At 45.3% G+C, this 25,810-nt stretch overlaps 1 protein-coding gene across 1 annotated transcript in view; it reads right to left on the bottom strand.

Moving 5' to 3' along the window:
- Positions 1 to 25,810, bottom strand: part of CAMK1D (calcium/calmodulin dependent protein kinase ID) — a 1,292,386-nt gene that overhangs the window by 866,699 nt on the left and 399,877 nt on the right. The window contains exon 2 of the mRNA XM_069228669.1: positions 465 to 596. Coding sequence (XP_069084770.1) covers positions 465 to 596 — 132 coding nt within the window. The remainder of the gene's footprint in view (positions 1 to 464; positions 597 to 25,810) is intronic.

Genomic DNA, 25,810 nt, shown 5'->3' with positions numbered 1-25,810 from the left:
AAGGAGGAGAATGCATAACCCGATAAAACAGACTCACCCCAACCCCGCAGAAATCTCCTAATGTGCATTTGGCAGTAAATCAAATGCATTACAGTCATACATGGTCATACAACATATCCCCAAAACCCCATGCAAATGTCACACCATGCCCATATGTGAACATGAAGACGTGAAATAGGAACAGCACGGATTGTCAGCACCCTTGCACCCCTTATAAGCCTTTCATCTCATTGACGGTCAGTTCCAGAAAGGTTTAAGCACACGGGTGTTCTTCTTAGGTCCAGTACGGCCGAATCCAAGCCAGACTTTCAACATAACAACAAAACATATATTCAAGTTCAATAAATCTAAATGAAACCCATTACATTACCAATGGTTAATCGGAAATCTGGCATGGAGTGTGGGTTTTTGTTCTAACAGTATGCTCCATCGCTTAGTAACAGAGTAATATGCCAAGGACTTACCGCCGGAGAACTGCAATTTCATTCTCAATGCTGCTTTCTTTTCCCTTAAGGGCTTTCTTAGGAATACATTTCACTGCAAATAACTTCCCGCTGGACCTCTCTTGAGCCAGAACAACTTCGGAAAATGCGCCCCTGCAGAAACGAAGAGGAGCATTAGATTTATCTATTGTAGGATTTACAGAATTACAGTCATAGGATGAGACAATCACTCGTCTTAAACATTTTGTAAGTTTTCACTACACTAAATATATATCTGTTATGACCCATTAAATGCCTGTGTTGCAATGTGAGTCTTGGTTATGTGTGTTACCTCCCAGTAAGGATTAAAATAGACATGTGATTGCCTGATCATTGTCTTTTATCTCATATGGTAATGCAACATTTGAAAACTAAGGACATTAAAGAAAGCAGCACATTTTTAACATAATACAGATTTTGGGTTCGGGTATATGACGCTTGTGTACCTTCCAAAAAGGGCATAGTTTAAAATGTCACATAGTAGCAGGAGTTTTCTAAAATTAGACTTCAACACAGTCATCAAAAGCAAAACCCAAAGCATTCTGTTTCTGTAATGTGAGCCAAATTCATACCTTCACTCCCAATAACCCAACAAAAAAAAATACTGGAAAAGAAAACGGATGTAGAAAAAGATTGTACAGGAACAGGCAAAAGTGATCATTTATGTTTTTGTATTCATGCTTCTATGACAAGCTTACAATGGTAGCCAAAAGGCCAACGTTGAAATAAGTCATTTACTGATCCTTGCACCGGGAAAAATGTTTCAGTGGCATATCTGAAAGTGATGAGGCTGTCACAAGACGCGAGGTGCAGCGGCGATGCAAGTCTGGTTGGGCCGACTCCGGCCTACACAGTAGTGGTGATGCACCGTTTCTGCTCCATGCGAGAGCGGCAATGTGTTGGTTCTGATACCGCAGCAATGGATGCATCAGTTTAGCTGGAGCAAAGACCTTAGGCCCACTTCCAAGGGTTCAGGCCTTGGGTGGCACTACTTGGCAGGGCAGGTTCACAGATGGCAGAGTCCAGGTGCAGAAGGAGGGAGGTTGGGAGTCTTTTATGTCCCTGAGACTTCAGATCAGGAGACCAACCAGCTAGCCCTTAGAGTGACTAAGAGTTTAAGTAATGCAGGTCCAGTCCTTCCCACCCAAGCAAGAGAGAGCAGGAGGCAGTAGGGAAGCACAGCAAGGCAGGACCCAGCAAAGAAGGAGTCCAGCAGAGTGGCAGTCCTTCAGCAGCACAGCAGTTTATCTATCTGGCAGAGTCTTCACAGGTCCAGAGAGAAGTATGCACTCTTGGTGCTGTCAAATATCTAATCCTTATACGGAGTTGGGCATTTGAGGTGGCAGAGACTTCAAAGACATGTCTTTGAAGTGCACAGAGGTCCTACCCTTCTTGGCTCCAGACTCACTACAAGGGGTTATGTAGCCCTTTGTGTGGGGACAGGACACAGCCTATACAGCTATAAGTGAGGCTGTGGCCAGTCCTTCCCTCTCATACTGTCAGGATGGCCCATCAAGCCACACCTAAGCTCCCACTGTGTGGCTTTCTAGAAGGAATACACAATGCCCGCTGTCACCTACCCCAGACAAGTGATCAGAGACAGATAGCAGACACCAAATGGCTAAAGTAAGAAAATGCAAACTTTCTAAAAGTGGCATTTTTAGAATTAGAACCTAAAATCCAACTTCTTCATAAGTTGTGATTTTAAATTGTGATTCCAGAGACACAAAACTCAAAGATTTATATCTTCCTGATTGTGAATTACACATATAAAGTGTGATTAGGTAATCCCAACATTTTCGTTCTGAGAGATGAACTATGAGAGGTGGAAAATGACTTTGGGAGTTTTTCACTACTAGAACATGTAAAACTTAGAAGTACGTGTCCTGCCTTCTAAATATATTGCAACCTGCCCTTTGCGTTGTCTAGGGCCTACATTATGGGTGACCTATATGTGTAAAAAGGGGAGGTTTGGGCTTGGCAAAAGGGTTATTTTGCCAGGTCGATATGGCAGTGCAAAACTGCACATACAGACTCTGAGTGGCCTGAGACATGGTTTATAGGGCAATGTAAGTGGATGGCACAATCAGTGCTGCAGGCCCACTAGTAGCATTTAATTTACAGGCCCTGGGTACATGTAGTACCACTTTACTAGGGATGTATAAGTAAATTAAATATGCTAATTGGGATAAACCAATGTTACCATGTTTAAAGGAGAGAGCACAAGCAGTTTAGCACTGGTTAGCAGTAGTAAAGTGCAAAGAGTCCTAAAGCCAGCAAAAACGAGGTCAGAAAACTGAAGAAGGTAGGCAAAAAGTTGGAGGGAACACCGCCGGAAGGCTGTCAGATCTAACAGTTACCATCATCAAATACTTTATTCGGCTTGAGGCCATAAAAGCAGAATACAAATAAATAAATTAAAAGCATATACTAAATTATTACAAAATAATAAAAGAGACATAGAATTATAGCATTACAGAGGTCCAATAGCGTTTTCTTATGATAAGTGCAGTTTTAATTAAGCTTAAAACAGCATAACATACATTGGGGAGGTTCATTTCTGTAGCTATACCAAGGCAGAATGATGTTGTCTAATGTTAGCCATGCGCATATGAGGTACCAAAAAACGTCTGCGTGGAACACTGTAAATTGTGAAACATAACATAAAGTAGCTTGTGCTTTGAGATTGAGGTAAATCAATGTAGCATATGGGGAGTAAATCAAACCATCTGCCCTGTATTGGGAAAGCTATTAAAAAGCGCAAGGTACAGCATCTAAAAAGGGTAAGATAAAACCTGTATTGAAGATTTTTGATAAAAGTCAGATACTGTTCTGGCCTGGCGGAGACACATAGGAACGAATGTGTAACCACTTCCCTCAAAGATTCTACCTTTAAATTATTCATCCTAATTTTATATGTTGAATACGTTTTTTTAGAGTTTCATTAAAAACAATAACTAAGCCCCCAGGGTTATCATAATACTGGGAAACGCCCATGTCAGAGAAAGTATGGTTGAAACATAACAAACACAGAATTCAGAGTACATTATCATGGACCAACCAGGGCTTTTGATAATCCTGACTCCAAATTGTGCCAGATTTTATGCCACAATTTAATCAAATCCTCTGAGTAGTTCATTTCAAATTCCACATGATGGATTATGTTCACTATTGCCCTTGGTGCTGTCAGCAATGTATGCAGAAAGCTATCTTCAATTCTCTAAAGTGAAAGAGAATTAGTATAAGGTCATTGCAGACCATTTTGACTTATAAATGTGCACAAGTTCCTTCATAGGTCTATGTTGGAGTTCAGAGATAGATCTAAAGGCTGCATCAACAGCTCTCTGAAACTGAATAATCCTGACGTTAAGTAGATAGGACCACTTTAGCTCCTCATCAAAGTCGATACCCAAATAGTTAAACATTTTAACCCTGTTGATCAATGAAGTACTTTTTGCATTTATATTGAGCTTAGTTTTTCTATATCCTGAAACCATAGTATAAGACTTGGACAGGTCAAGCTAGCTCATAAGGGAGGAAAACCCATCCAACAAAATCTGCAGCCCATTTGCTGTTGTTGCAATAAGGACGCATAGACTGCGTATGAGGACTAGGATAGCTTGCGCTCCACTCTGGATCATATCCCTGCCACAAGTCGTAGTCATCCAGGCCATGATTATAAAGTAAAAGGAGAAAGGGGCCAAAATACATCCTTTCTGGACTCCTCAAAAAGATTTAATACATGAGGTACAATCTCCGTCTTTGGAGTAACACCGCTTCACAAGGGTATCCCAATGCCAGTGACTAAGATCAATCTATGCTTATTCATCTTCCAATTACCTTAACAAGTCCCACTGAGTTCTGCTCCAGCAGTATGCCTGGATATTTTTTGCTTTTTTGATCACCCAGTTTTTGGACTTTTTACTGTGGATGAGCCTCATTACCGGTGTCTAACCCACAGTGATCACATGGTAAACCGACTGCGTGTGTTTACCGCCAGTACCTGCCTTTTAAGGTAAGGCTGCTATGATGCAGCAAGGCTTAAGGAGCACTTGGCTGGGTACAGGGGAACACATGTGCACATGCGTGGGCACAGGTGTGCAGGCTGTGTGTGGGAGACCACAATCATGCACAGCCTGTTAACAGCACCCAGGTAGTTGGGCTGAATGGGGACTCTGTAGGTATGGGTATTCACCTTGGAAAGGCCTCATAAGGGAATTGTACACTATCATTGAAAAGTCAGTGTGCTTTACTGTTTTAACCATAGTGACGCTCCATTAAACACCTGGGGAGGGAACTGCCCTAGAGTGTATTTTCCCTTCTCCTTGGCCTAGGGAGACCATTGACGTCTTGAACTAAAGTATAACCTGTGCAGGAAAATCAAATTTGCCACTTCCAAAATGATAACTGTACATCTTGTGGGTCATTCAGAGTTTTTATATTCCCTTGGCTCAGCTCAGGATCAGATTCCAGGCCTGTTGTCACCCTGCTGTGTCCAGTAATTACATTCTCTCCAGCAGCAGGAACAAAGACCGCCCCACACAAAAGGAGCAATTAGCACTACTTCCTGTTGCTCCTGAGGAGGAAAGGTGTGGGCGGAATGCTCTGTATCAATCACCCAGCTGTCACACTGCACCAGATATAGGCCTACCCAAGCCCCTGGAACAAAGGAGAGTGCACAGACAACTGGAGCCAAACCACTGAGGGGTCCACTTTTCAAATTCTAGTGTGCAGGTCCCTGGCAGTGATGTCAGCGAGGGGTGAAGTTGAGACCCCAGGAACTGATGTCGCCAGTGGCTCTTTGATGATGCCATTTTGGATTGTCCCAACATGCGGTGCAGGAGGGTTGGGATGGGGTGGAGAGGTGATGTGGCACCCCAGGACTGGTTAGGGGTCCCTGTCTTCTGGAACCTCCCTCTCCTCCTTTATAGACTCTTGCACAAGGGGAAAAGTTTCTTCTTCCCTGCAGATTTTCAACCTTCTTCCCTGCTGGATCCTAGGACTGCCATGGAGAACTGGAAGGAGGAAACGCCTGACCCCAGTTCAGGACCCAGGACTCTGTCCAGTTGACCCCAGGACCAGTGGGTCTCCCCAAGGGCCAGTAAGGTTGGCCCCCTTACCTCCCCTGAGGACCAGTTGGGGGAAGTCCTGGACTTTTCTGCACCCATCAACAAAACCACAAAGGAGAATGGGCGCAGGGAGCCAGGAGAACCAGCTTTTGCAGGAATGCACCACTCTGGAGATGAGGAGGGTTATTGTAACTGCCGCTGGCGAATAGAGATAACCACCAGGAGTAAAATGAGCCCAGGACCGTGCAAATAGGCCCAACTGGGCCAGCATTATGGCATTTTAAAGTTTGGCAACCTTTGACCTAATATCCTCCCTCAGAGCATGTGGGGCTCCTCTGCAATTTCATCATTTTTCCCCTGGGTTGGACCAGGGCCCGAGGGATGGGGCAAGAAGGAGATCCTCGTCCTGTTGGGGGAAAGGGTGTGTGTGAGGGCCCCTTCCCGTACTCGTATCTCACCCGGGGGCCCCAGCCCCCAGACAGACTTATGGTGGAGGGGGCTGGGACCCCATCCCTGACCCCTGAGTACTCTCCATTATGCTTCCCCAGAATCCCCAGGGTGGTGGGAGCACCACTGTGCTCCCCTGGCCGGAGGCAGAAGGGGCCCAGAACCCCATCCCTGTGCCCGTGGCAATTCATTGAGGACCAGGGGAGTGCTGCCACACCTCCCCCATGTGGCCCACACTCCCAGCTTCCCGTGCCATTTCTGGGGGGAATGGGAGACGACCACCACAACAAAACGATTGCTGGCTACGACGGCTGCACACGGGAGTGCGGGCTGTGCTGGGAGCCAGTGAGCGCAGGTGGGGTGGGCTCACTGTGGTGCTCTCCAACACCAACCAGCACTGGAGCCCCCATTCAAAAAATAAAAAAAAATCTGACAGAATGGCATAGCGGCACGAGGCCACATTAAAAGAGAAAGCATTGGAAAAACCTCAGTGCCGCTCTTCCCGGCAGTGGGAGAGCCGATGTTCTAATATTTACTGCACTAGCCAAACTCACCCTATAATGCCTTGCAATATGCATTATCGTCCATAACTTCACCTGTGGTGGTCCTAGGACATTAGGACCACCAACAACAGTTCAGCACGATGTGCCCTTTCTGTCCAGGTCATCTTCTTGATCCCCACCCAGGTTGAGGGGACCCCAAAACCATACCTTTCTCACTATTCAGGGCATTTTTAAGCTCTCTCACAGCTGGAACCTTTGCTTGACAGCTAAGGGTAGTTTGCCTTCTGGAGGCCTAGTGTGTATTAACATTTTAGGAGGCCTGGAAAGCCTGAAAATGTGTGCACTGCGGCCTGTGGGGGTTGAATATATAATTACACTCCATTGTTTTTCCCCCTATTGCATTCATGTGGTTATGACCTCTAGGGTCTGCTTTTATGGGTACATTTCAATGCTGTTCTGACCATTACAGTCCAATATCAAGTGTATGAAAGAATGCACAAGCACCAAGTTTATCTATGATGAAGGTTTTTATTGGGTTTACATGATGATTGCATATGTTTTATTGATCCATCATTATTGCAATTACAACAATGATTCATGCCAAAGTAATATCCTTATTACACCATGACTGGTTGAACACACTTGGCATGTTTGTGTGACCCCTCTAGGGGGTCACCAGTGGTTGTACAGTGCTAGCTATGGTATGTTCAATCTACCAATGTATATTTGTAAATTACTGCATAGTATTTAGTAGTATGTGTGTAATAAATGTACTTCTCCTTTTCTAAAGAAAAAGTACAGACCGGACAATCATTTATTGAGTGTTATTATGGTGTGCCAATGATTGGTGAGTCCTAGCCCACACCCCATTCCTTGAGTAGGCCTTAGACTGCTCCATCTCGCTACCCTGTGAGAGTCAAGTGCTATAGTGGAGTGTTTGGTTCCCACACAATAACCCAATTCCAAACACATAATTTTACAGTTTCAGTGCAAGCGAAACAGTAGATCAATCTACACTTGTTCAACCTCCAGGGACATTAATAAGTCCCATAGTTTTACACGGTTTACAGTGTCAAAGGCACAGAAGAGGTCCATAAAGGCCGTAGAAATGGCACTTCACCTAACATTCATATACTTCCCTAAGATCAGATACAAATAAAGACACTGTTTGGTCGTCCCCATATCCCGAAAAAAAACAAATTAAACATCTGAAATTATGTTATTATCCTCTACCCCTCTAGACAATAAATCACGGCCCAATATGTTAGAGAAGGTATCAAGTAAAGACATGGCACGGTAACAAGAGGGACAATTTCTAGCTCCCTTTTTTGATATGGGGATGATGATTGCCCCTTTCCAGGTGTACGGGAGTGGGTCAGTTATTACTGGACAAAACATATTTGTCAACAAAGGCCCCCATAAATCCACATTAGCCTTAAAAATATCAGATGGGACCTTATCAGGTCCAGAGGCTTTCCGGGAGGCGGACTTGCTATAGGCATCTGTTCCCTCCCTGAGATTGATTGACTAAGAGAACAGGCAGATGCCATATCCATATCGAAGGGTACACCCTCATCGAATAACATGTTTCCTGCAGCAGCATGAAACACTGTTCTAAAGTGATCCTCCCAACTGTTCACGCCAATGTGACAGACGAGGTTGCATTCCTCATAATTAAAAACAAAGGCCTGACCACAACTGCTAAAAGCTCCTACTGTTCCTTCCATTCCCTGCTTCTATCAAATCAACCTAAGCCTTATGTCTAATTTCCTCCTTCCTGGCTTCTAAGATTATTTTATATGCCTGCCAAGCTCTCCTCACATCAACAGCACACCTTGGGTAGGCTTTCAAAGCTTTTATCAGGTAATTGTAGCCTTCTGAGCACGCCTTGTCAAACCATCTACAAGGATGAAAAGCATTTGTTCCTTTTTTGGGGGCCAGCATTCCCACGATACTCTGACACAGGAAAGGAAAGCATTCCATAATAGTACTCACATCCTTTTCAGGCAACAAGCAGGCTTTAAAGGCACGGGTATTGCCTGCAATCAATTTACTAAAAAAAGAGTATGAGTCTACATAGTCCTGGTGGACATAACTTTATTACTCAAAAAAGTGATGGATCTATTAGAGGAGGGGTCATGTCTTATAATCAAATCAAAATGCATGGCCATACGCAATGTATTATGATCACTCCAACAGTGGGCAATTACCTTGAATTCTACATTCATGGGTAACAAACCTATATTTATTAGAATAAAATCAATTATATTAGAAGTACTATGGCCTTTGTATGTGGGTATTAGCTAAAAGCCAGAGGAATCAATTTCCTGCGCCATTGCAAAAGTACTCTTTTAGAATTAACTTGTTGAGTGCATCCACGTATGAGGAATGGTTAAAATGTAAAAATTCCTCCTGGATCAGATATGTCAGGCCATATACCCCTTGTTCCATGAATTTACATGATGTAATGTTGAAATCCCCCACCCATATAATCATCATTTGTGGGACAAGATCTTCCACAAACTTAGTTAAAAAGTCAGATTGCTCCATGACCTCTATGAGTCTGTCATCAAAAAAACTGTAATAATAATTCATCAGTAAAAATCACAACAACTAGAAAATACAAAGTGCAACATTTGATACCAGGGAGTGCTTTACACACTATAATCTTTGCACCAATTACGTTCACTGAAATAAGCACTGCCAACCCTCCTTTTGCTCTCCCTGTTGGTGATTGAAAGTGAGGCACCAGGATGACGCAGCAATTGCAAAATTTTCAAGCTTTCACATTTCCTGTCATCACACTATGGGGGTCATTCCGACCCCGGCGGGCGAGACCGCCAAAAGACCGTACCGCGGTCAAATGACCGCGGCGGTCATTTTGACTTTTCCGCTGGGCAGGCGGGCGACCGCCAAAAGGCCGCCCGCCCGCCCGCCCAGCGGGAAAGCCCCAGCAACGATGAAGGCGGCTCCGAATGGAGCCGGCGGAGTTGCTGGTGTGCGACGGGTGCAGTGGCACCCGTCGTGATTTTCAGTGTCTGCTTTGCCAGTGGCATGGGCACTGCAGGGGCCCCCAGGGGCCCCACGACACCCGTTCCCGCCAGCCTCTTCCTGGCGGTGTAAACCGCCAGGAACAGGCTGGCGGGAAGGGGGACGGAATCACCGCCGCCATGGAGGATTCCCTGGGGCAGGGGAAAACCGGCGGGAAACAGGCGGTTTCCCTTTTCTGACCGCGGCTTTACCGCCGCGGTCAGAATTGCCCCTGAAGCACCGCCAGCCTGTTGGCGGTGCTTCCTCCGTCCCCGGCATGACCCCCTATATCATAACCCAAAATGAAATTTAATCAGCCTGTATTAAATAAGTTCGATCTGAGCCTGGCATTATTTCAGGATAGAATTTGGAGTCCCCCACAGTCTTCCCCTTGTAATAATGGGGTTAACACAACGTATGGGGCCTTTAGGTGGACTGGTCCACCCTGATACCTCGTAAGTGGTACCATGACCTATTTTATGGTTCCTAAGGGAATCAATATATGTAATACCATCCAAAGGAGTAAAACGATTCATAGTTGGACATGATAATGAATGGCCTTAGGTGCCCTGGATAGAGTTTCTGGTACAGGTCTTGAGTTTTGTAAAAATAGCCTGAAGATGTGCATAAATTCTGCCAGACAATGAAATAAGGTAATTTAGATGTCACAGCAAACCTTTCACAATTGCTGGATTCCTGAAATTCACCACTACACGATCACCTTTGCCTTTCTTTTGGCCATAACCCACCCATTCTGCCCTTCTTATCAAAATGACCTCACCAAATAAATCCTCATAATATCTTGCATTCAGTTTAGCAGATGGGAAACCTTTTTCTTTAGGTCCTTCTCTTCTTCTGTTTTCGAGGTAGAGAGGTGGGTCAGATTCCAGCACAATAACATGAGGGGCGCATTCTGGTGGAAGCTGCAATGTTGTAACATGGCCAAATCCAAGGAGAGGACCATTTAGTGTCCCACATGCCCAATTGCTTAATGAGTCTTGATAATGGCCCCTTGCACTTCTAGTGCTGAAAATGGACATTGACCATTTGAACCGGGTGGTCTCCCTAAAATCCCTGCTCTCTAGCATCTTGAAAAGTCTGCATTGTTGCAGCACTGGAAAACAATAGTGTGCTCAGTGTCATGGTCTGTTGCCAAAATCTATGAATTAGTGGCCAGCTTCACAAGGGCAGAGTTGATAGCATCCAGGTGACAGTCAGGGGTTTAAGGCTCTCAGTCAGAAGCACATTGAATTTGGCACAAATCAAATCTGTTAGGCCTGCCAGGTTAAAGGATGTCGCATGGGGCACATTCTATTTTGATGAAGCTGGGGGGTCCTGAGGCTTCCGTACTATCTGTTTGTTTGTTGCTGTTTAGGAGCAGGCCCTGGGGTAGAAGCAGGAGGTTCAACCAACGTGTGATCACAGGTTACCCATGGCAAAGGGTTCCCTATAGGTTTTAATCAGGAATTAGAATTGGATGAGCCAGGCAGATGGGCTTTCAATGGTGCTAAATCAGGGACAAGAGGAGCAGAAGATGGGTGCTGGGTAATTATGGATGATTCCAGAGTCAATGATAAGCGTCTCCCTGTTAATCAATCTCCTTCGAAATTACCTCCACTGCTCGATTCAGAAAGCCCTCAAAGGTTGTTGGGTGTCTTGACCCACTAGAGTGACACCCAAGCATCTTACACTTCACCATGTTATCCATGAAAGAAAGTATGTCAGGGCATCCACACCGCTGCGTTCCGGAAGAGTAGAGAGATTTGGAAGTAGAGACAGAGATAACCATACACCACAACAGAAAAAATGGGAATGAAATGCAATAGATAAAATAAATGCCACACTACTTGCCTCCCCTTAGGTTACTAGCCTATGCTGCCGCCTCCATCCACAGGTTTTCTGGATTTTTCCAGGGCTCAGAGATACACAGACATACAGGTGGCTATTATTTCACTATTGCTTCCCCTGCTGTGCCCCTTCAACCTCTCTCTCCGATATCCCCACTGTAGATGCCACTGTACACACGGTTGGCCTGGTTGGCACAGTATCAAAGTCACAGAATCTCATCAGGGGTTTCCACAAGGGTCACAAAGCAACTGAAAGTATTTTAGGAGGGAGGGAAGGTGGGCAGGAAGCATGCTCACACTCATTCATTCAGACACGCACATCCATTCACAACACTCATCAAATATTCAAACATACATGCACACACCAAACATTCATTTAAAAAAAACACACACACTTACCTTCAGCTCTGCCTCGGAGGTCCCATGAGGGTTGGGATTGCTGCCTTCCCTCATTGGCTGGCCATTAGGTCAGCCAATGAGGGAAGGCAGCAGTCCCAGCCTCGTCACGGAGTGGGATGGGGTGAGTGAGACTGCTGACCCCACCCCACTCTGTGAAAGGTGTCACTGATTGACACTCGGCTTGGCGCTTCAGGGCTTAAACCTGAAGCGCCAAGGTCGAAGTCAATGGGTGACGCTTCCCCTCGTCACTAAGGGGAAGGGTCTCGAGGCACCTTTGCTGAGCTGAGGAGGTCACGCCCGTAGGAGCTGTGACCTCTTCAGCCCAGCAAAGTTGAGCTCAGGCATCCAGTAGTCTGAGCAAATCTCTCATGTCTTGCTCATGGCTGCCTGATCTGAAATTGAAGAGTGTCTGACAGGCTGACCTTTGCTCAGCCTAACAGGCACTCTTCACGAGGGTCAAAAGGAGGGGGGCGTGGCCCCTCCGCCCTAAAGGACAGGCCACGGCTGTTGAAAGTCATGAGCAGTTCAGATGCTCAATGCTTTAAGCCCGAGTCTCGAAGTCTAAGGCTGGCAGGAGCCTGGGAGGAGGCTCACGCCTACGGCTCCATCCTACGTGTAAAACCCAGGAGGAAACCACCTCCATATAGATCACCTCAGGAGAAAGTGTACTCAAAGACATGACCAGCCACACTTCCCTGTCATGAGCATCTCGCTCTTGCTCCCCACAGATCGAAACACAGTTGCAACGTAGCAGACTTTCGTCCTCCAGCCCCCAGGACCAAGTATTCACCGGTATACAGCTCCTTCTTCTTCTTCCACTTCCTCCCAAAGGATCCTAACCGACCAAGGCAGATACGATGGTCTTGTCAATACTTGCTAATCCTCCCATCCTCCGTCAACATATCAGCTCCTTGTGGTTTCCTCTCAGTGCCTATGGGCGGCTCCTATGGCACCTGTCGGCGGGCACAAGCACGATGGGCCAGGGGAGCGATTAAATAAATCAGAAGATTATGATTATAATATTGTTAACTCCTGCACATGTGTGATTCAGGCTGCACGGTCCATTTATTTGTGAGGAACAACTTGATAGAAGGTATCATCAGTTTAACATATTCCAGGTGGGGTTTATTTGAAGAAAAACAGGATACAAATATGTCTTCTTTTTAGATTGGCCATCAAAGATCCTCCTGCAGTTGCGCCCATATAATCGTAGCAAGGCCTGCATCGAATTGCCTGCTGCTTCAGGATATTTGTCAAGGTTAATGTAGAACAAGAGGCATTGAATGAAACTGACATCAAAGGAACTTAAATGACCCAATAACACAACATAAATTATTATAGAAAACGTATCAATTGGTAAACAGTACACGCTACATATAAAACAATCGCTTATTACAAAGTGTAAATTGGACAACATTATGAACAGGAAATTGGGAAAGGGACCAGAAGGGGCTGTCACACATCACCCCCACCGAAAGATGTGGCCCAGGTTCCAGATGCTGCCATCTTCTGATACTCCATAAATACTCTTGGCGCTTAAATCACCAGCCACAGAATGGATCCTAAACCCTAATATGGCATTAAAGTTGCCCATCATAATAATAATAGTAGTGGGGCGCAAAATCTCCAGCATGCTCATATAGCAGAATCAAATAAAGTAAAATCCATCACCAAAATAGTCACTATAATAATTGATAGCAATGATATATTGCCCTGTAGTCCGATACAATAAAGATGTCATAATAGTATCAACCCAGTAGACATGAGAACTACTTTGCAACCAACATAAATGAAGAGCTACCCGAATTAATAAGCCCTCAGACGGTTGACCGCTTTCCTAAGAGTTGCCTTGATATAGAAAGGTAATCAACAGTTCCAATGTAATTAAGCTTAATAGCCCAGGGGATCTTGCAGGCTGCCTTTAAAGTATTTAGAAATTAAAGCCAGCCAATCCAAAGCAGACATTCTCTCTCAGTTCCAATTGCAACCCATAACAAAAGAGACAAGTGCAGAGGAGGGTCAATGGCTTAATGAAGAATCATTACCTAAATTACCCGAATGCTGAAGGTGTGTGCCCTGAATATTAAAGGCTCATAATATAGAGGACAGAATACTGAAAATAAAACATTGGCAGGTAAGTAGGCTTAGATTTTCTATACCTAACTCCATATATATGTACCTACGTGATACATATATCTTGAAGGTACATAGATGTGAAGTCATGAAAAGTCAATCCATACTTCCCTAATTGCACCTACCTTTCCATATTTTGTCCCTTGATATTAGTATGTCAAGATATGGTTGGTGTCTATATTCGGCGGTATAATCAGTGCTGAACATATGGAGGCTATGAGGTATTGTGATCTCAAACCAGACTATGGTGGCCACTACAACCTCGGCGGGCTTTTTCCAAGACCGCCGAGGGACCGCCGTGCGGAAGACCGCCAGTAGTGGCGGTTTGCCGCTCGGCGTATTATGACTGTTGGTTGCTCTCTGTCCTTTTTCGGGCGGAGAGCCGCCAACAGCCATACTGGCAGGCGGCGGGGAAGCTCCACCTCCACGCCAACAGAACACCGCCCAGCGAATCACATCCTCTGATTCGGCGCGGCAGTGTTCTGTTGGCAGTGTGGTGTCGGCGGAGCAGCCCCCATGGCTCCCGGGGGATCGACGGAACAGGTAAGTCGATCGTCCGTTAGGGGAGGGGGGTGGGGGGGTGTTGTGTGGGTGCATGGGGGTGTGCGTCTGTGAATGTAGAGGGGGTGTGTGAGTGCGTGTATGCTTGAGGGGGTGTTGCGTGTTTTGGGAATGAGTGCGTGTATGTCTGTATGGATGTGTGCGTGTATTTTTGTATATGGGTGTGCGTGTCTGACTGTGTGTGTGGATGTAGGCATGTATGTCGGTGTGTGTGCGTGTGTGTGTTGGTGGTGCCTGCGTGCATGTCGTGTGTGTGTGTGTTCTGTGATGTTGGGGGTCGGGGTGGGGAGGGGGGCCCTGCCACCTTTGGGGGGTGGCAGGGGTGATGGGGGTGTAGGGGAGGGAGTCAGAGTCGGGGTGGGGGTGAGGGAGACCCCTATCAGTGCCAGGGAAGGAATTCCCTGGCACTGATAGTGCTTACCGCCATGGATTTCATGGCGGTTCCTACCGCAGGAAATCCACGGTGGTAAGCCGGATCCAAATACCGCCGGTGGTATAGTCATGGCCGCTGGGCTGGAGACCCAGGTCTCCAGCCCGGCGGTCGTCTCCGCCCTTGTGGGCGGAACGGAGAACCGGCGGATGACCATGGCGGTAACCGCCATGGTCATAATACAAAAAAAAAGAACGCCAGCCTGTTGGCGGTCTTACCGCCGCTTCTCCGCCTTCCGCCAGGGTCATAATGACCCCCTATGTGAGTGATAAATGTACTCTGTGTGTGTGCGCATTCTATAGACCACTCGTAGGGTTCCCTGTCCCAAACACGTGTGAACAGTCATCAAATTACACCAAGAAAAAGGCTCAAATGTTTAAATATGACCACGTTGTGGTTTTTGTAGCAAGATTTAATTTTTCGTTTTGCTAATGGAGACTTAGGCGGTCATTCCGACCCTGGCGGTCATGGACCGCCAGGGCCGGGGACCGCGGGAGCACCGCCAACAGGCTGGCGGTGCTCCCAAGGGCATTCTGACCTCCGCGGTCAGAAACGGAAAACCGGCGGTGTACCGCCGGTTTTCCGCTGCCCTGGGGAATCCTCCATGGCGGCGCAGCTTGCTGCGCCGCCATGGGGATTCCGACCCCCATACCGCCATCCTGTTCCTGGCGGCTTTGGCCGCCAGGAACAGGATGGCGGTATGGGGTGTCGTGGGGCCCTGGGGCCCCTGCAGTGCCCATGACAATGGCATGGGCCCTGCAGGGGCCCCCGTAACAGGGCCCCACTGAGAATTTCAGTGTCTGCATAGCAGACACTGAAATTCGCGATGGGTGCAACTGCACCCGTCGCACCCTTTCCACTCCGCCGGCTCCATTCGGAGCCGGCATCATCGTGGAAAGGGGTTTCCCGCTGGGCGGGCGGGCGGCCTTCTGGCGGTCGCACGCCCGCCCAGCGGGAAACACAGAATAACCGCGGCGGTCTTCTGACCGCGCAGCGGTATTCTGGTGGCTCCCGCCGGCACCGCGGTTACCGCGGCCGGCGGGAGTCAGAATGACCCCCATAATATCTTGTCCTCAGTAAACAACAGACAACGTCACACACCTATAGTCCATTTGGCTCACAGCCGGGGGCTTTTTCTGTATGTGTATTATTAATACATAACATTCTTGAGACATAAAAATACAAAGGTTTTATAAATATTTTCTCATGCTTACTAAGCTAACTTTGGTATCTTGAGGTGAAAACACTCTGGAGTGGCTCTGTACGTGTGACTGGAAAAGTACATAACAGAAACTCATGTGCATGTCAACATGTGCAAGCAGATAAGGCAAAACACCCATTTAAGAAGGTAAAAGACATGGTCCACCAATAGCCCAGGCCTTTAGAGATGTGTCTGTACTGGCAAAGTGTTTGTTTAGGGAACCCATCTGCTTTTTTAAAAAGTCTTCATTAGTTGAAACTTTAATATCCTCCTTTTTTATTTTGGCCCTGCCCTAGTGGCAATGGCACCTTATGTTTCATCATCCAAGTGAAGGGAACTACAGAGGCACTAAAGGACATCTGTATCCTGGTTGAAGAAGGGAAGGTGATCACAGACTCCTAGAACCTTTGACAAGCCTGCAGGTGTGCCCACGCTGTGCCCAGCCCCAGGAAAATGTATGCATGAACATTTGTACACTAGATTTATACATGTAAGCCCCTCCACTAGCTAGAATTGGGATGGGAACCAAATGCTTTCAGGTCCAAGTTCCTCTGGAATATGTACTTCCTACATAGGGCCCAGTTGAGAGTGTAGGGGTGTGAAGCAGCTGCACAAGGTTCATGGATTGGAGTGGGGAGCACAACACTGTACATGGCCCAGAGGCAATTTAAGAACCTGAGCTGAGTGCTTACAAGTCCTAAGTCCCCTGGGACAACAAGTCCCTGCACAGGATCAAGACTATTCCCTCTTCAAGATCCAGAGGCCTGCCCCTCATGATTCACTTATTCATAGCTGCTTTGTAAAGTAGTAGTGCACCGATACAGATTGAGAAAGGCCTTCTAGAATCTTCTCAGTCCAAACTGTCAACTAAGACTGGGCTGGCAGTATGTGGTGCCTGGGGAATAAGTCGGGCTTTTGTATGATTCCTAACTGTACTTGCAGGCAAGTGGTCATGAAAAGTTACAAAGGATGTAGGGAGCAATAGGGCATACAGGGTATTTTTAGCACTGTTGAAAACTACTTGAGGGCAGTGTGAAGGAAACTTACACATTTTCACATTTGATTTCTTTCACCGAATTCTCTAAAGCACTTAGTTTTGCATATCAAAATGAAGCTACCCAGCTTTTACTCTTATTTCAGGGCACCCACTGAGAGAACTAGCATGGCCCAAAGGTAGAGACCACTGGGTACGATCCTCAGAATCAATTAGCTCACTGTCCCATGATATGGCAAACAGGCAAGTGGATTAGCAATGGCCACGTTGTGAGAGAAACATCAGAACTTGCCCTCAGATACTCCTCTCATCTCCCAGCTTATTAGCACCCTAGTGTCTAGCAAGTCAGCTACCCTTGGGACACGGCATTAATGGACTATATTCCCAGTTTTGCTCTCTCCATGAACTGCATTTGTGAAGGGATTATACGGTTGGCTTAGGAGAGTGGTGGGTGATGGACAGCAGCACACACCTTCTCACGGAATCCTCAGATGTACTTGCATAGCTTTCTTGGAGAAGAGGCTATGGCAATGCTTGTCATGGCAAGATCCTAGAATAGTTATCAACTTGGACACAGTCTCTGAAGAAATAGGTGGGGCTCTCTTCAATTGATTCTGATCGTATCTTTACCAGGGAAAAAGATCAGGCTATGAACATGTTCTCTGCACACTAGGATTTCACAAAGAATTTCAGTAGCAATTCTGGGAACCACTGACTGTCAAGCTTTCCATGAGTTCTCACAAGCCTAAACATTTACAAAATTAAAACTGTAACTGATGAGCCCTTCTGAATGGATAAGTGTAGTGTATCAGTGCATTTGCAGCATTTTTTTCTCTAGTTCTCTACATACGATTTGTTACCCTTAGGGAAACCTGTTCCCTTAATCTCCATTGTTGGACTTGCCCCTCTCTGCAGGGTCAATCCTAAATGTCTTGCTTTCACCCATCCTGGTTTCTGAATTTGTTTTTCTTGTTATCAGGACTCGGTGCACTTTAACTCTGCTAACCGGTGCTAAAGTGCTTGTGTTCTCTTCTTAAAACATGGTAAATTGACAAATACCTGATTGTCATGTGTGAGTCCCGAGTAAAGTGGTACTAAATGTACCCAGGGCCTGTAAATTAAATGCTACTGCAGCACTCATTGTGCTACCCATAGTAGTAGCACTGTAAAACGTGCCTCAGGCCTGCTATTGAAGCCTATAGGGCACTTCTAAACTGTTATTGTCTCCTAGTAATATAAATCTCTCGCCAGACTGAACCTTCCTTTTTAATACATAATAGTCACCCATAAGTAAGGCTCTAAAATGCCCACAGTGATCGGTGCATTGTATTTAAAAAGTAGGCCATGTGTTTTTAAGTTTGACATGTCATGGTAGTTAAAAACTCCTACATTCATTTTTCACTACTGTAAGGCCTACCTCTCCAATAGAATAACATTGGGTTACCAATAAGTGTTGGCAGGATGAGCCATCAGGCCTGGATTGCTAGGGACAGGCTGTCCCCTGCCTCATTTACATTTCAAAGGGCTGCCTCCAGCGCACACATAAAGGAACTTGACACTAGTATTTTGTCACCCCAGATGTCTTGGAGCCTTGGGAGGTGAAGAAAGGGACTTCCCGGAACCAGATGTGGGGTTATCCTAAAAGATTTCCTCACATCAAAGGCTGGCAACAGGTATAAATATTAGAACCTCAAAGCAACTTTTCAGTTCAGTATATTCCTGAACCTGCGGACATTACAAAGGAAGGACTGCCTTGTTCTTCAGAGGACTGCCCTTCTTGTTAGAGCCTACTTTGTCCCCCAGAGGAGTGCCCTGCAGCTTGAGGCCTGTCTTGATCCTCAGAGGAGTGCCCTGAAGCTACCAGAGGACTGTCCTGCTACTCGAGGCTTGCCTTGTTCCCCAGAGGACTGTCCTGCTACTTGAGGCCTGACTTGTTCCACAGAACACTGCCCGGCTGCTTGAAACCTACCCTGCTCTGTGGGAAGGAAGAGTGGACCTGCTCCGCTCATCCCAGACTAATCTGAGTGATTCCAAGGGTCAAATGGCTCACCTCCTGTTCTGAGCTATAGGAACACAACAAGCTCCAGAGGCCTCCCTGCAAGTACCCAGCTGACCTTTGCAACTAGCCCTGCTTGGACCTACCACTGGACTTTCTAGACACTGCAACTGGACCAGCCTGAGCCCTGCTGGAGTGAGTTCCTGATTCCCAGAAGGTGCCTCCAGGTCCTTGACCCTTGGCTGGCATTGGTTGAGCTCCTCCTGTGAACTTCTGAGGTTTTGAACTCTTTGCGTCAGATTTTGAAAAGGACCTTTTTAGTGGGACTAACCGAGACCCTGTATCTGACGCACGCTCCATTGCGGTCGACCTGAACTTGTGACTTTTCTGACTAGCATGACCAGATGACCGAGAGGGACGCTTTGTGCTTTTAGGTGCTATAATTACCTAAAACCTTGACATTTCATATCTCTGGTTCTACTGACTGATTTTTGTTATTCTGGTCTCATTTCATTTATTAAAATGGTCTTTATTTTTCTTAATTTGGTTTGGGATTTCTTTTGTGTTGTGTTGCCACTTTATTACTGTTTGTGAGCTGCATAAATAATTAACACAGTTCCTCTAATTCAAGCCTGACTGTTTTTGTGACAGGCTACCAAACGGTTGAGCACATGCTAATTTAGTGACTTTTGTGGTTCACCATGACAAAGATTATGATTGTCGCTCGAGTGGGGCTTCCATGCACTTCAACCAATAACCCAAATGCTTACACTTATAAAGTATCCGATGTTCCCTCCATTTTTCATCAACAAAATCTGGTTTACTCCTGCTGTTAACAGAGTAACTCTCTGACCAGTTCCAAAGTGGGAACTATCTGTAGAAATTGTCCCAATTCCCTGTGCTTACACGAAATTTGAAGGTGTGTCTGCCCTAGAACTCCCACCATTCACCCTGTGAGGACATTTACTTGGATGCAAAATGCCACCTCGCTGAAAGTGAAAGAAAATACCCTTTCGAGTGCAAATTCAAGTTTCATGAACAACAAAGTCGAAATAGTACAGCTACTTGTTAACTTAAGTGTGCAAATCACTTTCTTGGAAGTTGGTGGCTCGTTCCTGTTCCATTACAGGATAAATTGTTCAGAGGGGGTGGCTAAAATGTGACCCATGCACTGTTTTTCTGGTTTGTTGTAATAGTTGTTGTTCAGGAAAGCTTAGTAAGAGGTTAATTGTGAAAAGAACTAGGGAAGTTTTTCCCTGCGCCTGTCTTCTCATTTCACAATAATATTCTATGGAGTCTTCATTTAGACTTATAGTTGCATTCCTTTCCAAAAATCCAATGTTTTGGTGATGGGATTAGGTAAGGGCTTGGGTTGTGGTTATTTTTAGAGACAGGATAAGGTCTCCTTCTTTATAAAAGTCAATGGCATGCAATTTCATTTGATCTAAATAAATTAAATTTAGTTAAATAAAGAAATAATATATTTATCATAGTTTGGGGTGCGATATAGGAATAATAGAACTAGGGCAAAAATAAATGTATAAATTACCTTTAAAAAGTATTTTAATTAAAAATAATATATAATAGTGAAATAACTGAATATTCAGTATCGGTAAGGCAATCGTCATTTAATATGAAAAATAGGCAAAAGTGGTAATGGGAAACCTCAGGTAACAGAAACATATCCCAAGGCAAACAATTGTGCTTGCCTGAAAAGGAGCACTTTGAAGGCGTAAACCCATTTCAAGCGCTCAAATTTGATGCTACTGTGAGTCGTTAATTCTCAGCATCAATAAAGGGTAGGCAGGCATAGCTGAAGGCAGCATGCATTTGCATTATGCAAGACGTAGTCCACCAACGACTGCTCTAAGAAGTTTCTCTCCACCCATGCTTGTATGCAGGGATTCTGGCTAAATCACCTGTATCAGAGAAGAGCCACTACAGAATCTGAGTACAAGGACCTCTGAAGGCTTCATTCATCATCACTAATGGAACAAAATGTTTGCATAAACAAACCAGTCTTGCATTTAGCCAGGGTAAAGTGAGATTAATGATTACACTCGCTTTACAGGGCTTTGTGATCATGTAGCAAAATTCTCCACTGCATGGCTCGCTTCGTGTTATGTTATACGTCTAGCCTTGGTGAAGCTGAGGCAAGTTTCAAACCTTAAGTATGAGTCCAGAAAGCTGTATGGTATTGTTAGCATCACACTACATACTGAACTTAACTGCTGCTGAAGGTCCAAAAGAGATAAACAGCTTCTATTAATTTACACTGGTTTAAAGCAATGGGAAGTGTGTGGAAGCTGTTTCACTATCACATTTTAAAACATATAATTCCCCTGTAAAGTCATAATGTGATTACTAAGTCACATTTACACACTGGGAGACTACAGCTACCAGCATGCAATGCAGTTCATACTATAGCAAAGAAGAAAATGGTGTCAAATATAAGCAAGCACCTTCCCAGCGCTGCACATGAAGACCTAAACTACTTGCCATCGTGGACTCACCCTGAGGAAGTGATTGAGCTTGAAAGCACTTTATGAAAGTGAAATGCTTTGGCAGAAGACTTGCCCAGAATTAGAGAGAAAAACAACTACTTTGGGCACTTTCCATGTATTTCAATTGAACTCACAGAGCACTTCAGCAAGGTAGAACAGAGCATGTTCTTTGTTAGGTAGCTCTATGCTCAGGTGATGCAGACCTTGCCTGGAGAGTCTCTTGCTCTCTGGCCAGCAAGGAGATCAGCTTCTTATAAATACCTGTAGCTCAGTCCTAACGGAAATATCCATCAATGACGGGAAGCATCCCGAACAGCGAGTCCTGAACAACGAAGTCATGGAAAATGAAAGCGGAACAACGCTTTCGTTTTCCACTACTTCCTTGTTCAGGGCCTTAACCACGCATGTGCTGAACCACGTACATGCGTGGTTAAGGCACAGAAGAAGGGAGTCGGCTGAGGAGCACACCGCGATCAAGGAGGAGGTAAGTTGGGCTGGGACTGGGGCTGTTTTAAGGGCAGGGGGCAGGGGGCAGGGGGTCGGGGCATTTTTAGTTTTAGGTAGTGGGGGTTGGGTGGTTTAGGGGCAAGGGGCAGGGGGCGGGGTGGGGAGTCAGGGTAATTTTAGTTTTAGGGGCAGAGGTGGGGAGTCGGAGTATTTTTAGTTTTTGGGGGTGGAGTGGGGGGCTCGGGGTGATTAAGGTTTAGGGCAGGGGAAGCAGCTCAGGGTTTAGGTTTTAGGGGTGGGGTGGGGGATTGGGGTGCTTTAGGTTTTAGGGGCGGAGTGGGGAGTCGGGGTGTTTTTAGTGGGGGTGGGATGGGGGCTCAGGGTGATTAAGGTTTAGGGGCGGGGAGGGGGGGGTCAGGGTTTAGGTTTTAGGGGTGGGGTGGGGGTTGGGGTTGGGTGCTTTAGGTTTTAGGGGAGGAGATTGGGGTGGTTTTAGGTTTTAGGGGCGGGGTGAGAGCTTGCAGTAATTTTGGGGGTTGGGGTGGTTGTGGGGGTTCACAGTAATTTTTAGGGGTGGGTGTGGGCGCCCAGAGGGGACGCATGCTGGATCCATGCATGCCGTTCACTAATGCCTTTTGTCTTTACAACGAAAAATCGTTTTTAAGGCATTCGTGGTAAAGGCATTAGTGGTAACAACAAGGTCGTTGTTCCGACCTCGCTGTTCAGGCATGCGTGGTTCGAGCATGCGTTGTTCCGACATATAACCATCAATGACACTTGTTTAAAATAATGAGACTTCTCAGGGAGTTTTTTCTTTATCTATAATAATGTTCATTTTAGCTGTCGCAATTTACAACCTCATTGCTAACTGCGGTGGAACATGAATACAATGTTTGAATGTTCAAAGTTGATGTCTTCACTTGTAGCATAATTGCGGTTCGTTCATATTTCCTGGAGATATTGTTCACTAAAGCACTGTTGCATCCTCTTTGTAGGTAGATTAAAAGTCCTAATTGCTTATTAAGTTTAGGAGCTTCAATAGAGTGAACTTATTTTATGCTTTGTAATTTCTAAATGATGATTAGTTTATATAAATGCATCTTGCTTAGTAAATGTCACTTTTCTCCATGCTTAGGGCCTAAATACTTCCTGCTGACATGATCTGCTTGCGTCGGGTCACTTTTTGCATTGCTAATCCGTGTGTAACTCAGCGCTGAAGGTGTAGAGAACACCAACTGGAACTCCATATCAATTTACCAGAGTAGAACTGTTACTTCAGTTGGACTGTGGCAGGGGAATTATAACAGAGGTATATTCCACCTTGCAGTCAGATGTTCAGAAACTTCTGCTCAAAACTCTAACGAAATGAGGGGCAGATTGTGTAATGTCTTCAGTGTTAACCAATAGCACTAAAACCCTAGCGTTGATTCATGCAATGACCAGCAGTGCTAGATTCTGATTAAACTAATTCAGTTTCAATCACCCGACGTATGTCACCCATGTGATGCACAAGATAGACTCTACAAAGTCTCAGAATAGCCCAAGTGCCACCAAATAGATGTATGTATTTCTCCTTGAAGAGGGACTGTCCTTTAGTTCATTAATACTGGACACAAATAGCTGACTGATATCATGCGGAGTTCCAATATAAACTATACAATGACCCACAACTTTGCCTGCTGGGGATAGGCGCCAGCACATTTCAAAATAAAATGAAGAGGACTTTTATGCACTCTCATTTTAACGGAGAGGCTTTTTGCTAGGCATTGGCTGAGCCCTCAGGACCTTTAAATGGAGAAAAGACATTAAAGGGTTGGTGTGTGGCACAGATCAGGATAAAAATGACGAGGTGAGACGAGACACTGCGCAAGATTTGGAGTTGTGGCAGTTGCTTACTAAAAACTACAATTCCTGTCAGATGAACGCCATCCTTGAATTATACATTGTCCTCGGAGTGTAATGAATGTGGTATGTTGTGAAACCCCCAGCTGTAAGGAGGAGCCTAAATTGTAACTTTCCTTCATAAACCGAATCTTACATGTGGGGAAACGTTATACTTGCAGTGTTCAAGATGTTTTTTTTCTTTTTGGGATGCTGTCTCCCCGTGGGCATGTGTAAGTTAATTGTACTTGATAACTTATGACGTGATGTATAAATAAATGCAATAAACACATTTAAAAAAAACTAACGTCTATGACTGAAAGCAGTGCCAGTAAAGGCTTTATGAGAAGTGTTCATCCTGACAAAAAAATATTGTTAAAGAGCAGACTGTCACCCATGCCCCAGAACTTGATTTGTGCTGCCCCACACAGGAGGGAGAGAATTAGCTGAAAATGTGCCTTGCAAAGGTGTCGTAAATAGTAGTACATTTTGATCCGACTTGGATCATTCACAAATTAAACACAGCTGGCTACCCTCTTACACTCTGTTTATATATCGAAAAAAACAATAGACATAAGAAAAATACTATTTCATTTAATTTCCATTTTTGTTAAAACAAATAGAGTTACGAAAAAAGAATTTCCGATTTACACGGCATAATTATTCAAATGAGAATACACAATCATTATTTTAGCATGACAAATAAATCTCATTCAACATTGTCACGCGGTTGATCAGCTATCACTGCATTCAACCCCTGAGGCTTAATAGTGGCACATTCTTGTATCCAGTTCATACACATAGCGAAAGAGGGTTAGAATGTTTACTCAGTTTGAGAAAGGGGTGTTTCGGATTGAGACTCCCCCTGGGTAAAATGAATTAAGACCCCACGCGTTTGTATGCAGCTCAGTCCCAGCATCTTCTGATCCCCTGTGACGGAGAAGTGATTTAGGATTTGGTTGCCAGGATGCCTACCTCACTTCCTGTGCTGCTGCTTCCTAGGGCGTTGCTCTGGGGAGCGCCTGTAGGACACTTTTTTACAGAGGTGTACACACCTGTATTTCCCAAAGACCCACAAAATATGGAAACATTTTAAGGTCCCTTGCGGAGTGAGTTTCATCATCATAATGACTGCCCAAACCGCTCTGCACAGCTTTACCAATGCCCATTGTTTAATAGACATTCTATTCAGGAAAGCTGAAAGCCCCTGAACATCTTGCTTATAATCATTGCCCAACAGCTTCAACCGTCAGTCTCCTCCACGACACAATACGTTCGGCGAAACAAAGAGTGTTTCCCTAAAATTCCACATTCCGAATCAGCATTAGTGCTTGGCTTGTTCTACAGATAACCAAGCAATCTAGCTCAGTGTTTCACTTTGTATTTTCAATACATATTTCCCTGTTGAAAGAATTATGCCTGTGGTTGGTGCCTCTGTGCTGATATTTTGGGGTGAACACTTATGCAACAAGGTTGACAGTAACATCAGCCTAATCATTCACTTATGTCCAGGCTCAGCATGGGGCGCATGCAGCATGGTGTATGCAAATAATATTCCATGACGTGCATCCATCATCTTGCCATGCGCGCGTGGGCCTCAGACACTAGGAATGTCACCTCCACTCAAAGTTCCATGCAGTGCAACAAACAGAGCCACTGCCCACAAACGTCACCAAACCTAACACTGTCAGTCAGTTCTACATAAAGGTTGTCAAAAGCACAACTCCGGTTCTTTTAAAGTCACAGATCAACAATCCTTGTTGCATTTTATTCCCTTTTAACTTATCCGCCCTTTGTCGCATCTCGCTTTTCCCTTAATTCCTCCTATGTAAACTACCTTTTCTGAATTTGTGCTGGGCTGAAACGTAATTTATAAGCTGCAATAA

This window comes from Pleurodeles waltl, chromosome 4_1 (assembly GCF_031143425.1).
Source record: "Pleurodeles waltl isolate 20211129_DDA chromosome 4_1, aPleWal1.hap1.20221129, whole genome shotgun sequence".
Lineage (NCBI taxonomy): Eukaryota > Metazoa > Chordata > Amphibia > Caudata > Salamandridae > Pleurodeles > Pleurodeles waltl.
Note: the sequence above shows the minus strand (reverse complement) of the source record. Positions and strands in the feature narration are given on the sequence as shown.